This window comes from Gossypium hirsutum, chromosome A12 (assembly GCF_007990345.1).
Source record: "Gossypium hirsutum isolate 1008001.06 chromosome A12, Gossypium_hirsutum_v2.1, whole genome shotgun sequence".
Lineage (NCBI taxonomy): Eukaryota > Viridiplantae > Streptophyta > Magnoliopsida > Malvales > Malvaceae > Gossypium > Gossypium hirsutum.
This window is the reverse complement of record NC_053435.1, coordinates 86,025,546-86,039,766: the sequence shown is the minus strand read 5'-3', so window position 1 is coordinate 86,039,766 and position 14,221 is coordinate 86,025,546. Positions and strand designations below refer to the sequence as shown.

The window sequence follows — 14,221 nt, the reverse complement described above, 5'->3', positions numbered from 1 at the left end:
TAAATTATAAAATTATTTATTAAATTTGCTTTTCGTTTTATTTTAGTCATTTAATTATTATTTTTTTAAAATTAAATATTTTAGTCTTTTTCCCTTTAGTATAGATATTAGATTAGTGATGGAAAGCTGAGATGGGTTTTTTTATTGACCTAATAATAAATTTAGTCCTCCAATACATTCTATTAATATGATTTGAACTTAAAAAAATCAATAAATTTAGCCTTCAATATTTACAAAATTTGATATTTTAGTTCAAATTCTAAAAAAATAAAATTAGCCCACAACATTTACGAAATTTGTCTATTTAATTTTAATTCTAAAAATTTAAAAAAATAAAAAATAAAAAATAATTTTTTTAAAAATATTCCTTAATATATCTCCAAACGCTGCTGAACAAGAAAAACATTTAATATCTTTCGTACTCCACTCATTTTAAACTATTACAAAACAATTATTTTGAGTTTTTTTTTCTTATATCAAGAATATACAAAGATCTAATTTTCAAATAAAGAAGATAGTATATGTGAAATTTTTTATGAAAACCTAGAAAAAAATTTCACCCATTTCTTTTCAACATGGACATATCATCAATAACAACCAAATTTGGATATTCTAAATATGTTGATCAAGCCACCAATGTCTCAGAAAATCTATTCCAATAATTGAAGGAGATAACTTTGTAAATTCATGTTCCATGGAAATGTCGAATTTCATCCCCCTTTAATACCCAAAGGCTTTAGGTACAGTGTTATAGGGCCAAGGATGCCTGCCTCTGCCAATCCATGCACTCTCAAGCAAAAGGCAACATAAATACCCATGCATGTCCTCCTCTTTGCTTTTTACAATTACTCTATAAATCTCAGCTTAAACCTTTAATTCCACCATTTGACTTAAGTACCGTCCTAAAACATAAGTTTTGATGCCTCCCTCATAGATTACTTTCCCCCTAGCAGATCACTTGAAGTTCAAACTCTGCATCCAGCCCAACTCTTTCCAAGGTGCAGGACTTAAGAGTACCAAGTGCCCGTACGGAATATAGTAAAGAGACTTGCCTTCCATTGAAATTCTGGTCCCTTTGGAAATTTCGAAAGATGGCACCTAAAAGAAACTATATGGCCTACGAAATGTGGAGATTTGGACTAATGCCTATACGTGTATCCATCTAGCTAGCTAAGCTAATTCATGTATTATATGCCAAAAGGCAAAAAAGGAAATCCATGGGTCCCAACTGTTTTGTGACCTTAAAAAGTTGGTTTCGATTATATTAAAGGTTTCTAATAATGGGGGTTCAGGCCTAACTGTCATTGCCCATTTGCCCTTCTTTATTGGCCAGGGGTCCTTTAAATCAAAGGGTTTCTATGAATAGCAAGTACTGGGACAACTGAGCTTCAATTGATTCAATTTTCCCACACTCTGACCGCACTCTGCTGACAAAATGGGAAATGCACGTTTTATCTTTTGGAAACAGAAACAACATGGCTTCATCAAAGCAATTGAGTTCTCATTTTCATACTTCTTATTTTAATAAATGGATCAAACTGTTTCCTATTACTATAATATGGCATACTGACATTAATAAATATTGGCGAATGACAATGTTGGGGGAACCATGAGTCATGATACAGATCACCCATGGGACATTTACCGGTCATTTCAGACCCTGGGAAATCAGAATTTTTAAAATCATCGATAACATATATGTATATAACATGAAAACCTCATCTAGTCCACCTCAAAGTTATTCGAATTTGAATTTTCATACAAAGATACTAGCAAATAATGCACTTAATCGGATTTGAATTTTCATTTCCATATTTGTGCTCACTTACGTAGTAGTGCCTGCTACTTTTTCTTAGAAAGAAGAAGTTCATCCCATATTATTATGCATAAAAGTTGACCTAATATCATCTCAATGTTCATCAGATTCTCTGTCTCTGGTTTTGCAGTGCTGTGGGGCAGCATCTTGTGCAGATGTCGTGGTAATACTAATAGCTATAGGCAAAATCAATTATGGCTAGGGATGAACAAATCTTCTCTTTAATTACTTTGGCCAGGCTCTTACCAAAACGAGTAGAATGTGGAGTAATGGTGAGATTAGTCCGACTATAAATGTCCTTCAATGGCTAAGATGTGTTGCTTTCCTTCCATAATATTGCCAATGCCTTGGAAATTTCTCAATGGAATGTCAACTGAGGATCCAAGGATTAAGATTCTTATATCACCTCCTCCCGATATATATTCCTCTCCCTTTGCTATCTCTGCCATGGCCTAGCTCTTAATCTCATTCAATAGACAACCTAGACTGCTACTAGTAGCTTTGCAATATCAGCTTAGCTACTTGGTTAGTGGGGTATATTACTTTATCGATGATTTGATTTCCAAATCTTAGATCACACAATATATATGGGTTACAGCCAGCTGATTAAGTACTTGAAATTCGCAAATCAAGTAAATGAATTATTTATTTGATATAAACATATACGAGCATGCATTATTAATTATAACTAGTTTCAGTGCATGGTGGTGATTATTGGAATATTCACAGTTGACTAATGAGTAGAGCATATATATATATATATAGGAATAGAAAGACATATCAATTAGCCACGTGACGTGAAAGGATGTTAGTTTGTGATGAACAAGTTTTCACAGAGAGTAGAGAAAGAAAGATGCTTGATGATTTAATTATATATATATATCCTAACTTCCCAAAACAAGCAGAGAACTTATTCTTTAATCTATCCAAGAATCTGATGGAGGCTATATAAGGAAGTGGTGTATCTCCAGCTAGGCAAGCAACATATACATATAATTAAACAAGGCGTTTCACATTCACTCTCCCTCAAGGGCTTCTCCTTCAACATGGCATGGCATGCCATTCCATGCAGTGTGGTAGGTGAAGGCCTTAGGGAGAGTGCATGAGACTTTTGTCTTGCATATCACACCGTTGCTCTCCATCTCCGTCCTACACGCTCCTTTGATTTTTTTACAATCTCAATATATTTCCAACTCTCTCCCCCTCAAATATAGATCACAGGTGCTTGAAAATGGTCTCAAAATCAATTGGAAATTAACTTGAAAAAAGAGTAGATTTGCACTGGACATTGCTTTTTTTCAAATTATAGATATATTTTTTTTTAATTTATGTAACGAATGGAGTTATATGCCTATGGGTCATGCAACAAAAAAATTATGAGATATTTATCTTGATTGATAAGTTAAGGCATTGAATGACTTAAAATTTTGAACATGCTCTCTATATGTCTATATATAAATTATCTTTCATGTTAATTAATTTTTCATAAATATTACTATTACTAATTTTCTCAGTATCTTCAACCAAAACTACTTCAAAACTTTGATATTTTCTTTTACCTGGCCTTATCTTCATCTATCTTCATCTCTAAATTCACAAAATTTCACCGGAACCATTCATCTTATATTCTCAAAAAGAAAATAGTAAGTGCCAATATATTTTCTTAAATTATGTAGTTGCCTTGTTGCACAGCATTGCATTCATCCACAGTTATCACTTGGGTCATCCCTTACTTCTCATATGAACCCTATACATAGACTGTTGGAACTAGTTTGATGAGTAGAATTGGAAATGGAGTGCATTGCATGGTTTGCATTAGAAAAGTAGTTGTCAACCCATTATCTTATTTGTTGTTGTATGATGACTGAAATCTCATGCGGCATTATCTTGTTTTATAAATTTCAGATGGACCAACAACTCAAGGCTTCCTAGGTGTTTAATATTGTTTTCCCAGTGCTATCTTGTAATTAGGCAAGCATTTAGATTTGAGTGTTGGTAGAGTGTTAAAACCGTAAAAAGCTAAAGCTCAACTTGGAATCCAAGGCATTCAGTTCAAGCTCATTTGAATTGCACCTTGGAGCTTGAATTCGCTTGATTAAGCTCATTTTTTTAGTAAAGTTGAGCCAGATTCCTATGCTTGACTTCAAACTCATAATTTTTGCTCGATAATTAAAAATAAAAAAGTTCAATTAGTATTTAAGAACCAATTCACACCTAACTCTTGGATGCTTTTTCTACCATAACTTAATATTATCATCCTACCCAAGATAAAAATCTACAACAAAAGCTCACTTCAGTCAGTACTCAGTAGCACCTAATCTTTTCAATCATAAAAGTTAAACCAAATCCCTGCCCAAAAGACCTTCAGGAAGATAAAAAGCTAGCTAACTATGAAAACATAAATCCTCATTTTACAAATGGCATCCCTGAAGCTACTCGACGTGCATACTCCTCATACTCCGACCCAAAGAATCGCTTTAAGAAATACTCTTCATAAGGTATTCTTTCAGCAAAGAATTTCCAAGCAACAATTGCAAAACCAACAGTGGATATGGGATTACAAAGCATTATTTGAGTGCCAACTGACCAAATGAAGAAACCAGAGTACCCAGGATGACGGACGAATCTATAGATGCCGTGAGTAATTAACAGATGATGCTCTTCGTGATAAACCTTGATAAGATGCGTGAAGGCTCGACCAGCAGTTATTATAGCCAATTTTCGTGTAAACTCCCCTATTACCACCAATGCAAGACCTGTGTCACTTATCCACCAGTGTTCTTTCAACCCGGGAAATAGAACAATTTCAACGATGTACTCCAGCAAGGAAAAGATCATTGCAAGGAGATAATTTTTGCTGATTAGAAGTGACTTGAGAGTCACATTTGATCTCCCATGAATGGCAACTGCCAGGATGTATTCTGAACTATGAAAGAAGACAACGGCCAAGAACATCTGAGATAACTGTCTGCAAGCCGTATAACTTAAAATTTCTGTCATTTTGCTACCAAAAAAAAAAAGAAGAAGTCAATTTGTGTCCCTGAGTCCAATCTCGGCGAAGAACTCTGATGAAGCAGTGTTCTAAAGTTTAGTTTAGACCTGCAAAAGATATAGAGCTAGGCATTTGCAGCACCGAAAGTGGAGTCACAACATATTCCCAGAGATGATTTATGAATAGCATATCTTCTGCTAAAGTAAAGGCAAAAGACAAAAATGTTCAAGCATTAGAGACTGCACTCATTAAATTTGACGTCAGATACAAGATAGAACCAAAACAATATACATTAGAACAACAAAGAAATTTTAGCTTTGAATTGAAGAATGAACAATCTTATGATAATATCAACCAAATGGAGAAAACGATAAATATTGTTTTTCATTTTGTGTATGATTAATCACGGTCAAATTCTATAGATGGTCCATGTATGATACCTTTTTGACTGATTTAATCCATTTACTATAATTTCATCAATTCTAATCTTCTACATTTTGAAATGTGCAGAAGTGAACTTTTCTCCATTAATTCCATGTTTAAAAGAACAAGCCACTGTCAAATTATTCGTCGAAATTAACTAAAAAAGTTGGCTTAAATAGAAGGACTAGAATTGATCAAATTACAATAGAATAACTAAATCTGCAAAAAAAAAAAGAAGAAGCTTAGTTCAGACCTTGTATATAATTTGACCATTAATCACCGGAAAAACGAAAAATGTAAAATCCATTCACTGCGACTATTTTTACCATCAATATTCTGTCAATTGAAAGGTTTTATTCATAGAAATAGCAAAAACTGGGCAATTGATATTACAAATAATGTTTCCCCTGCTCTCTTGAATTTCAATCTTAACTTATCCTAAAAATTACTTACTTTACAGAACAACAGAGATTCTTCAAAAGAGCAAAATAGACGAACCAGATCGATGGAGTGTGGGAAGTGAAGGATTGTCAATGGATATGTGAGTGGAAGGTGTAAACTACTGTTTGGGTTTGTCGAATCGGTTTTATTTTATGGAAGGCTTTCATTACCTGTTCAACCAAAATAGTGGAGGTCGTCATTAAGATGGGGGCGACACCCAGTGGGTTTAATATTCAATGTTTCACCTTTAGAACTTCTTTTTCGATTGATGTTATAAAATAAAAGGGTTAATGTGACAATTAACCCCTCAACTTTCATCTAATGTACAATATGGCATCTGCATAAAGAAAATGTCTAATATGATATCTGTTCTATTTTGCTATGTATCATTCTACCCAAAGCTTTAATTTCATTTAATTTACACATGGAGCCCCCCAGTAATAAATACATGAATGCAACGTGTTATTATCTTGGTTTCGGATTTTGAATATATTTTTTGTACTCATATTGGCGTGTTAATTTTGTATATTTAGTATTTAAAGATTATGCATGTAAACTTTAACGTATATTTAAGATTTTTAACTATTTAAGTTAAAAAAATTAATCATTCAGTAAATATTTATATATACAGTGTTCTAATTTGATATAACGTGTATATTTATATTTCTATTTAAGTCATTGATTAATTTGATTTCACAAGTCATTCGTCCACCAATTTAATTAGAAAAATTATAAAAATATATTTTCATATTTAAAATAAATTATGTTCCAGCGTACTTTAATTTTTTTTATTTATTTAAAAACAAAAAAAATATGCTTAATGAGAGATTTGAACCCCATGTCAATTGTCTTGATGAAACCTTAAATATAACACTAAACTAAAACTTTATTTTAATTATATTATGCAAACGTTATTACCTTTATTAATTGTATATATTAATAATTTTGTTAATTAAAATAATGTCATAAATTAACTCGACACCAATTTAGAATTGGTGATAACACCTTAATAAATAATTGTATTTATTTATTATTCTTAATATGATGTATTCATAAGTTTAATTTTGTTCTACTTACAATTTAATCTATTTTTTATTTTATTATTAATAGTATATTATTTTAAAAAGAAATTCACTGTTTGGGCCGAGAAGCTGCAAATGTGATTGTTAAGTGGACTCTGGTTTGTCGGTTGGGCTAAACAAAAGCTCGATAAACCGCCGACATCAAAACAGAAAAAAAGAAAAAGAAAAAGCATTTTTTAAATAACAATTTGTTCTCAAACCAAAGTAACATAAAATCGAATTCGTGGAATCCCCTGCTATTCTTCTTCTTCTTCTTCTTCTTCTTCGGAAGCCTTAGGCAAATCTCGACCTCCGAAGGAATTGGGAAGTAAAAGGGGGAAAGAGAAAAGAAGCCAAATTCGCTGGTTGTGGGAGGAAAGCAATGGGAGAGGCTTTGGGTTCATCAACCGCCATTGATTCCTCCAACATCGGCTTCCAGGTACTCAATCTCTCTCATCTCCTCCAACTCTTGGGTTTTTATGGCAACTTCTTTTTTCTTCTATAATCGTGTTTTAATGGTTATCGACTTGTGTTTGTGGCAGCTATTAAAGAAGCATGGATGGAAAGAAGGCACTGGTCTTGGTGTTTCTGAGCAGGTTAGGTTCCTCTTTGAAGCCCTAATTCTAAGATGAAATTTCCTTTCAAATTTCCTTGTCCTCTTTTAGAATATTGTTTTCATCTGATTTTTTTTAGGTTTGTTTTATGTTATTAGGGTAGATTAGAACCTGTACAAGCATATGTGAAGAACAATAAGAAAGGCCTTGGAGCAGAGAAGAAGAGAAAGAATCCAAAGCCCAGTGATCCTCCTGATTCCAAGCCAAAAAATGATGAGGTAACCTTCATTCTTTTTACTACCACTATCTTTAAGCTATGTTGCTAGTAGAATTAATACAAGTATACGATCCACATGATTTTTTTAAAGTCTTTTTTATATATTTAAAGGATCATACTTTGCTTCTATGTCTTAGTAGGAATAGGAAAAATGACTTGTTGGAAAGATGCACAGAATGTTTTCTGTAGGATTAACTAAATGATAAATGAACTCGAGCAGTAGGTCCATTGGCTGGAGTGAGTTCATCTATGCTTGAGACCAGGGTTCGGTTTGCAGGTTTGCCTGTGTGGTAGTGTAGTGTGTGCGTTTGGGGGAGGGGGGGGGGGTTAGAACTTGTATTGTATAAAAAAATAGCTAAATGGTAAATTTGGAAAATTTGGCTATGATACAAAAATGGAATACATCCATGCAATCAGTGTAATGAGCAGAATACACCATTTTGAAGTTTGATTAACTCAATACGATTAATACTCGTATTTTGCTTGTGCTTAAGATTTTTGATACATTGCATTTATTAGTTTTAAAAAAGATTATCTAGTCCAGGATTAGGGCTAAATGGTATGAGATCACCCGGCAAATGGTAATCCTGGGGAGATGCGAACCTTAGCGCTTTTCCGGGTGCTAATGAGTGCTCTACTAACCGAATACATTTCATTATTTGTCTTTATGTTTATTTCATATATGATTGATATGAGAAAAACATTAGATACAATATGATGGGATTGTCAGCTTTACTAAATGGGATATGATACTAACTATCGAAAAGAAAAAGAAAGCATTATTTGCTATTAAGCAAGCAAAACCCCATAATATTAGCCTTAACCGTGGATGTGATGTATTCATGTTTTGATGGGTCTGTAACCCTGTATGCTGCATTTTTTGATTGATAATTGCGATGAATTTCAGGAACAGAAAACAACAAAGAAGACCAAGGCACTTTCCAAAAGGATGCGGAAGATGCAAGAACGCGAAAAGCAAATGCAAGAGAAGGAATTTGAGCGTGCATTTTTTAGGGAGTTTTGGCCCGATAATGTTTTGATTAACCAAGTTTGTCCTTAGAATATGTACAGGCTGTTTGAATCTTTCTATTTTTATATTTTTTTTGGTCACTTGGAAGAGTTCATTTTGAAAATGTTCAAAACAGAACCATTACAACATCATCCCACAGCCTAACTGGGTAGAAACAAGCAGCAACATCACCAGGAGTCCTATTCATCCTTCTAAAAGTGAAATTGTGAGAGAGATCATTACCGTGTATAGAGGCTTTAGCTATTCATATAGAGATTATAAATGCGTTACCTCAAGGATCTAATTCTACTTACTGATGGACCCTAAGGGCAAATGGTGAAGATGATAACAATAAGCACAAACAAAAGGGATGCATGGAAGGAGAGACTCCACCAGACCACAGACTAGACCACACCACTAACGCCAAAAATCCACTCGTTGCGAGAGAGGCTACAAGCTACTGTACTGGATGTTGGACCCTACTTGGCGAAAACCTTGCAACAAGAGAACGGAAAATAAGCTAGAACCGACTTGGTAGAAGCATACGCATATAGCGAGAGACGACTATGGATGATATCTTAATCAGAACCCTGAAGTTGCCACCACAAGGTTCGCTCGGCATAGTCACCACCACAAACACCGTTGGAAGGGAAGGCTATTTTTCAGAGAGAAGCGAAAAACAAAAGGAGAGTAAAAGAGGGGGAAAGGAAAAAAGGGGGGATGACCAGCTCTGCCGGTTGACAAACGGATGGCCAGGTAACGAAAAAAAGGGGAGAGTAGCGGAGGGTTGGAACCAAGTTGAAAACGAGTTTGGAAATTTTTGAATCATATTTATATATACTTGCAACGCAGAAGTTGTACATATTTTATATAATCCGCAAATTTAATGTTAATTCGGAAGTTTCATTCACAAATGTAGACATGATATAAAATTCGATATTAAATCGAGTAATATTTTAGAAAAAATGATGTTGGAGGAAATCAATTGTTGGATAGGTAGGATTGAATCGATAAAGAATAGTTAACAACTTTTGAATCGAATTTAAATTGGTTTAAATATTTAAATTTACTGTTATAATTTATGAAAATAGTAATTATTAAATTTTGTTTTTTATTTACTTATTTAAATATTTATGGATATTACTTCTACTTGGTTCGCACTTTTAAAAAAGGATAAATAAAATGTGATGCATAAGAAGGGATGTAAAACGACTTTACATATAGGGTCCGTTTGATTGCCAGTAAAATATTTTCTGTAAAATGATTTCTGGAAAAGATTTTACTTTTCTGTAAAATGACTTACTGGAAAATATTTTCTGGTGTTTGATTGAATCTGTGTAAAATATTTTCTGCTGTTTGGCAGATTTCCTGAAAATATTTTCCGGAAATTTTTTTTACATATATTAATATACATTAATAAATATTTATATTTTAAATTATTTTTACATATATTGCAATGATTTATTTATAAATAAATAAATAAAATTAAATATATAATAATACTCAATTATTAAGCTACAATATTAACCGTCATAAATTGAAAATAACCAAAGTCAAATAAATTATTTGTAATTGTGTTAAAAAAATAAAAAACTAGGGTTGAATACTTATAAATTTAGCTTCCAAACCACAATTAAAAAAATACTAATCTATGCATTTATTTAAAACATATAAGATGTATTTACCTACCAATATGAAACTTTGGATCTTTTAAACAGATTCAGCAAGACCAAAATGTTAAACAAAAGAAAAGACATATTCCAAATCCTTAGTAAATTGTTATAGACTGTGTTTGGCGTAACTGCTTAAGTGCATCTACTATCAAATTGCTAGCCACTTTCAACTAAAAAAATGGCAATGTCTGCTGCCAGGAAGCTTGCTGGGTTCAAATCAAAACACACAAAAACCAAAACTTAGCCTAAATAATCTAATCATAAAACACTACTCCGACTGTTAGCGTTGCATTAACTGATTCACCATCTGCTATCAAATTGCTAGCCACTTGCACCTTTCTTTAATAAGACTTTGATTACTTCCAGATGGGACCCTTGAACAGTATAGTGAAGTGGAGTGAATCCCTTGCGATTAGTGGCTCTCACTGAAACTCCTGATGAAAGCAGAGTTCAGACAACCTCTAGATGTCCTTTCTGCTCCGCAAAATGAATCGCACCCATGCCATCCATGGCAGCAGCACCAACATCAACATTTTGCTTGCAAAGATAACTCACTACCTGTGCTTGCCTTTTGGAAGGCAAAAACATATACAGATGGATATTCTGAACAACCCAAAAGAACAATGTTGTCACGGGGCAGAATTGAAGTTAAATATCCAGGTAACTATCATGATCTTTGAAGCCAATAAGATAACAACCTCAAGACATAGATTCAACTTCACATCAACCTCTAAAATGCTTCAGACATATTTGTGTCCCAAGTAATATGATTTATCATAGTAGCTGCAAAATTCAAAGCAACATTAATAGTTACAACATGGTACCAAATACTTGCTTTATATAGCACAACATGCATTCTTAAATATTTTGAAAAGAAAAATCTTCATAGGCCGTCCATCTTAATTCTGTTATCAAGGATACAACCGAATGAAATCTATCCAAGCACACACAAAAAACAGGTCGTACCCAGTGCACAAGGATCTTGGCTATAAATAGGGGCAGGTCTAATGTATCTTGCCTTCCCCTGTTCACAAAGGTTGTTTCAAGGTTTGAACCCATAACCAAGCAGATAGCAAGTCAGGGACGACCTTCAAAATCTTGCCTATTAAAACACAAAACTTGTAGCTATAGTTTGTATCCAATTGGGTGATAAGAGGATAGCAGCTAGGGACCAAATGAAAAGTTTAGCCATAGTCTTTAAAATCCAAAAGGGCATACATTTTAAGTTTAAAATGATTGGTTTTCAAACAATAGGTTTAACACTATGAAACAAGCATTTTAGTCCATCTAAACAACATCTGTCACTCTAAATAAAACCAAACCTATATTCGCTCAGAGGTATACAAATGCCATAATAAGTACCTGAAAAATGGTCATTTTGGCGTTCCACAACATCTGAACCTTGAACTGCATACAATTTTAGCAACAAGTATATACGCAATTTTCAACAGTCATCAAACAGAATATGAATAACAGTAACCATTTTCTTTGTAATACTTGAAAAATCTTTCATTTTCAGGATTCAGTGAAAATAGACATTCTCATTCTCATCTAATAAGCACAATAGCAAAAATTAGCATTTTGATATTGATGTTACTTATTAATGTGTATGTTTCTGATTTGTGACCAACTAGAAATCAGCATGACAGAGCATTGATGTCTTTCCATACAGTGTAATTTTCATAGATTAATCTGTTCAAATTTTGAGCATTCTTCACTTTTGCTATAGAGGCTTCAACGCTAAGAGGAATCACTGGATGATGCATTTTTTGGATGACATAAAATTTTCAGTAGAACTTAGCAGTGTACTTGCAAAATATAAACTCTGCTGACAGGTTCTTAATGCTAAATGAGTTCTTTGCATTTATTTCCTTTTCTTTTCATTTTTCCTCTTCACTGTAAGCAAACATTTTACCCCCACCTTACTTTTACCTTACAGTATCTAAAATGTAGGATCAAAGCTCACCTTGCAAGAAAATAACTCAACAATGCAGTCTTCTTTTGTGGGGATCACTCGCAAGTCAAGTACAGGACTTGCTTCAAAGTTGAAGAGCGCAAGTTTTGGAAGTTTGCACCTGAACAGCATCGAAGAACATATATATAATCAACAGATAAAGAAGATGAAGATAAAAGGCATCAAATTAAGCCCTGAGGTTAGAGCTTTAGAATGAATGAGAAACTTGGAATAAGTCAATTAAAAAAAAACAGTTCCTTGATAGCCAAAGCAAAAAAGAGATTATGACTGAATAGATCAAATTTCCTTTTTCTTCTCTGACCTCTCTTCTCAAGATTCAGCCATAGAAGCTGGAAAAGCACAAGAAATACAAAGAATGGCAGAAGGAACTAGACTCAATACCCATTCTAGATTCAACTGGACACACTTAAGGAATCTAATAACCAGAATTAGAGAGAGAAAATTCTGTATTATATTAAACAAAAATTAGAGAGAAAATGAAGGAAAACAGAATGCAGAAGTAAAATATTAGAGAAATATGCAGATACCTCGAGGAGATTAGAGATGAATTTTTCTCGACTGTGGACCTTAACTTTTTAAGGTTTCTTCAAAATACAGAGGTAAGGCTGACGGTCGAGCGACAAAGACGACGATGCTGAGATGGTGAGGTGAGGCCAACGAACGGAGATGAGGAGCCGAAGGAAGATACAGAAATGAATCAAAGAACAACAGGACAGATCACATCTACATTGAGGAGGACGTGACGGTCAGACGACGAGAGCTTCGATTGGGGGGAATTGAGTTTTTCTTGGGCATGGGAACAACCGATCAAGGATGGGGGAAGGGGAAGGGGAAGGGAAATGGAACATTTGTGTTCTTTCTAATTTTCCTGAAAATGTCTTACCGAATTAGAAACGGTAAGACATTTTCCAAAATTAACACCTTCTTTTCCCGTGTTTTGTAATTGGTTTTACAGTATGAAAATATTTTCAGCCAATCAAACACCGAAAATTTCAGAAAATGTTTTCCGGAAAACATTTTACACCAATCAAACGGACCCATAATTTAAGCGATTCAATTGTTCATTTTGTCAACTTTAGACAACAGTTATGGGTGAGGTGAGGAAGCATTAAGCCACTAACACACGTCCTCGTTGATCAATAAAACCTCAAACAACACGCAACTGATCTGATCCCATCAGATTTTTTTTCTTTTTAATTTTTAAAAATATGATTTTCCTTTTTCATAATTTTATTGAAAATTTTGGTTTTTATTTTTCTTTAATCATTGACAACTGGCGTCCATTTATGTGAAATATTGGTTAATAGATGGATTCATGAAAAAAAGCATAGCTATATGTATCTCAATTCGAAAATTAGCACGTTATTCAATTGCAAACAAAGTCGACCTAACCCTCATCTACTTCTCCAAGTTTGCAAATTTGCGATAACCATGAGCATAGAGAAATTAAAGTTTTGACTTTGGGAATGTCAAGATTGTTGTGGTAATTTAAATATTTATATTGTTGAGTGTCGATTAGAATAAACAACGAAAGAGAAAAATAGAAAAGATTAAATACACACGGGTAAATGAGGTATTGAGTCTTCACTAAATGAGTAAATAAAACCAGAGTACAATATGGAAAAAATAAATCTAAATGCATTAAACGTACATTGCCTAAAACCCTAAATACAAAACTCTAACTCTCATAGAGCAAACCCAAATACGAAACCCTAATTTTCATAGAGTTCTCTTTATAATTACTACAAAAACTCTCATGGGTTGATTAAAAAGAAATCCCAATGGGCTTGATAAGGATTCGACAGAAGTCCAAAGAGAACAACACGCTCGGGCATACATCCTTCATATCATCGAAAGTATCTTAATGCTGATAAGTCATGAAATCTCGTCCATCTAAGGTGACTGCTGAAACTTGTCAACTTTAGCGAAGCGGGCGAACTCAGTTGGAGGACTGCATTGTTGGTGACTTTGTACCGGGAGACGTGTCGGGCGACACAACC

The 14,221-nt window shown here is 33.7% G+C and overlaps 2 protein-coding genes and 1 long non-coding RNA gene across 12 annotated transcripts; 1 reads left to right on the top strand and 2 right to left on the bottom strand.

Annotated features, from left to right (window-relative positions):
• Window positions 1-3,985: 3,985 nt before the first annotated feature.
• LOC107931206 (protein-S-isoprenylcysteine O-methyltransferase B) lies at window positions 3,986-5,902 on the bottom strand. 8 transcript variants are annotated; one of them, XM_016863009.2, is made up of 3 exons: window positions 5,685-5,902; window positions 4,916-5,005; window positions 3,986-4,809 (listed from the first exon to the last, which is right to left on the bottom strand). In XM_016863009.2, the coding sequence occupies exons 2-3, from the start codon at window positions 4,995-4,997 to the stop codon at window positions 4,223-4,225; spliced, it is 669 nt and encodes a 222-aa protein (XP_016718498.1). In that variant the 5' UTR covers window positions 4,998-5,005; window positions 5,685-5,902; the 3' UTR covers window positions 3,986-4,222. The 8 variants fall into 8 exon arrangements, with proteins under 8 accessions (XP_016718498.1, XP_016718502.1, XP_016718499.1 ...); XM_016863013.2 differs by having other exon boundaries at window positions 5,730-5,902; XM_016863010.2 differs by having other exon boundaries at window positions 4,916-5,002; window positions 5,685-5,901.
• A 965-nt stretch (window positions 5,903-6,867) lies between these two features.
• On the top strand, window positions 6,868-8,674 carry LOC107931207 (G patch domain and ankyrin repeat-containing protein 1 homolog). 2 transcript variants are annotated; one of them, XM_016863018.2, is made up of 4 exons: window positions 6,868-7,172; window positions 7,276-7,329; window positions 7,446-7,565; window positions 8,472-8,674. In XM_016863018.2, the coding sequence occupies exons 1-4, from the start codon at window positions 7,116-7,118 to the stop codon at window positions 8,622-8,624; spliced, it is 384 nt and encodes a 127-aa protein (XP_016718507.1). In that variant the 5' UTR covers window positions 6,868-7,115; the 3' UTR covers window positions 8,625-8,674. The 2 variants fall into 2 exon arrangements, with proteins under 2 accessions (XP_016718507.1, XP_040938891.1); XM_041082957.1 differs by having other exon boundaries at window positions 6,941-7,172; window positions 7,451-7,565.
• A 1,574-nt stretch (window positions 8,675-10,248) lies between these two features.
• Window positions 10,249-13,075, bottom strand: LOC107931219 (uncharacterized). Of its 2 annotated transcripts, XR_005906217.1 has the most exons (5): window positions 12,749-13,075; window positions 12,213-12,321; window positions 11,609-11,653; window positions 10,945-11,029; window positions 10,250-10,849 (listed from the first exon to the last, which is right to left on the bottom strand). It is a non-coding gene; the product is annotated as an uncharacterized lncRNA (long non-coding RNA). The 2 variants fall into 2 exon arrangements; XR_001693174.2 differs by having other exon boundaries at window positions 10,249-11,029.
• Between the last annotated feature and the right edge of the window lie 1,146 nt (window positions 13,076-14,221).

Bases quoted from the DNA above. Each gene is read 5' to 3' on its own strand.
- LOC107931206 (XM_016863009.2), bottom strand. From the start codon at position 4,997: ATGCTATTCATAAATCATCTCTGGGAATATGTTGTGACTCCACTTTCG. The intron at 4,810-4,915 runs GTCTAAACTAAA...GCAAAATGACAG, and splicing joins TAGCTCTATATCTTTTGCAG to AAATTTTAAGTTATACGGCT.
- LOC107931207 (XM_016863018.2), top strand. From the start codon at position 7,116: ATGGGAGAGGCTTTGGGTTCATCAACCGCCATTGATTCCTCCAACATC. The intron at 7,330-7,445 runs GTTAGGTTCCTC...TTATGTTATTAG, and splicing joins GTCTTGGTGTTTCTGAGCAG to GGTAGATTAGAACCTGTACA. The intron at 7,566-8,471 runs GTAACCTTCATT...GATGAATTTCAG, and splicing joins CCAAGCCAAAAAATGATGAG to GAACAGAAAACAACAAAGAA.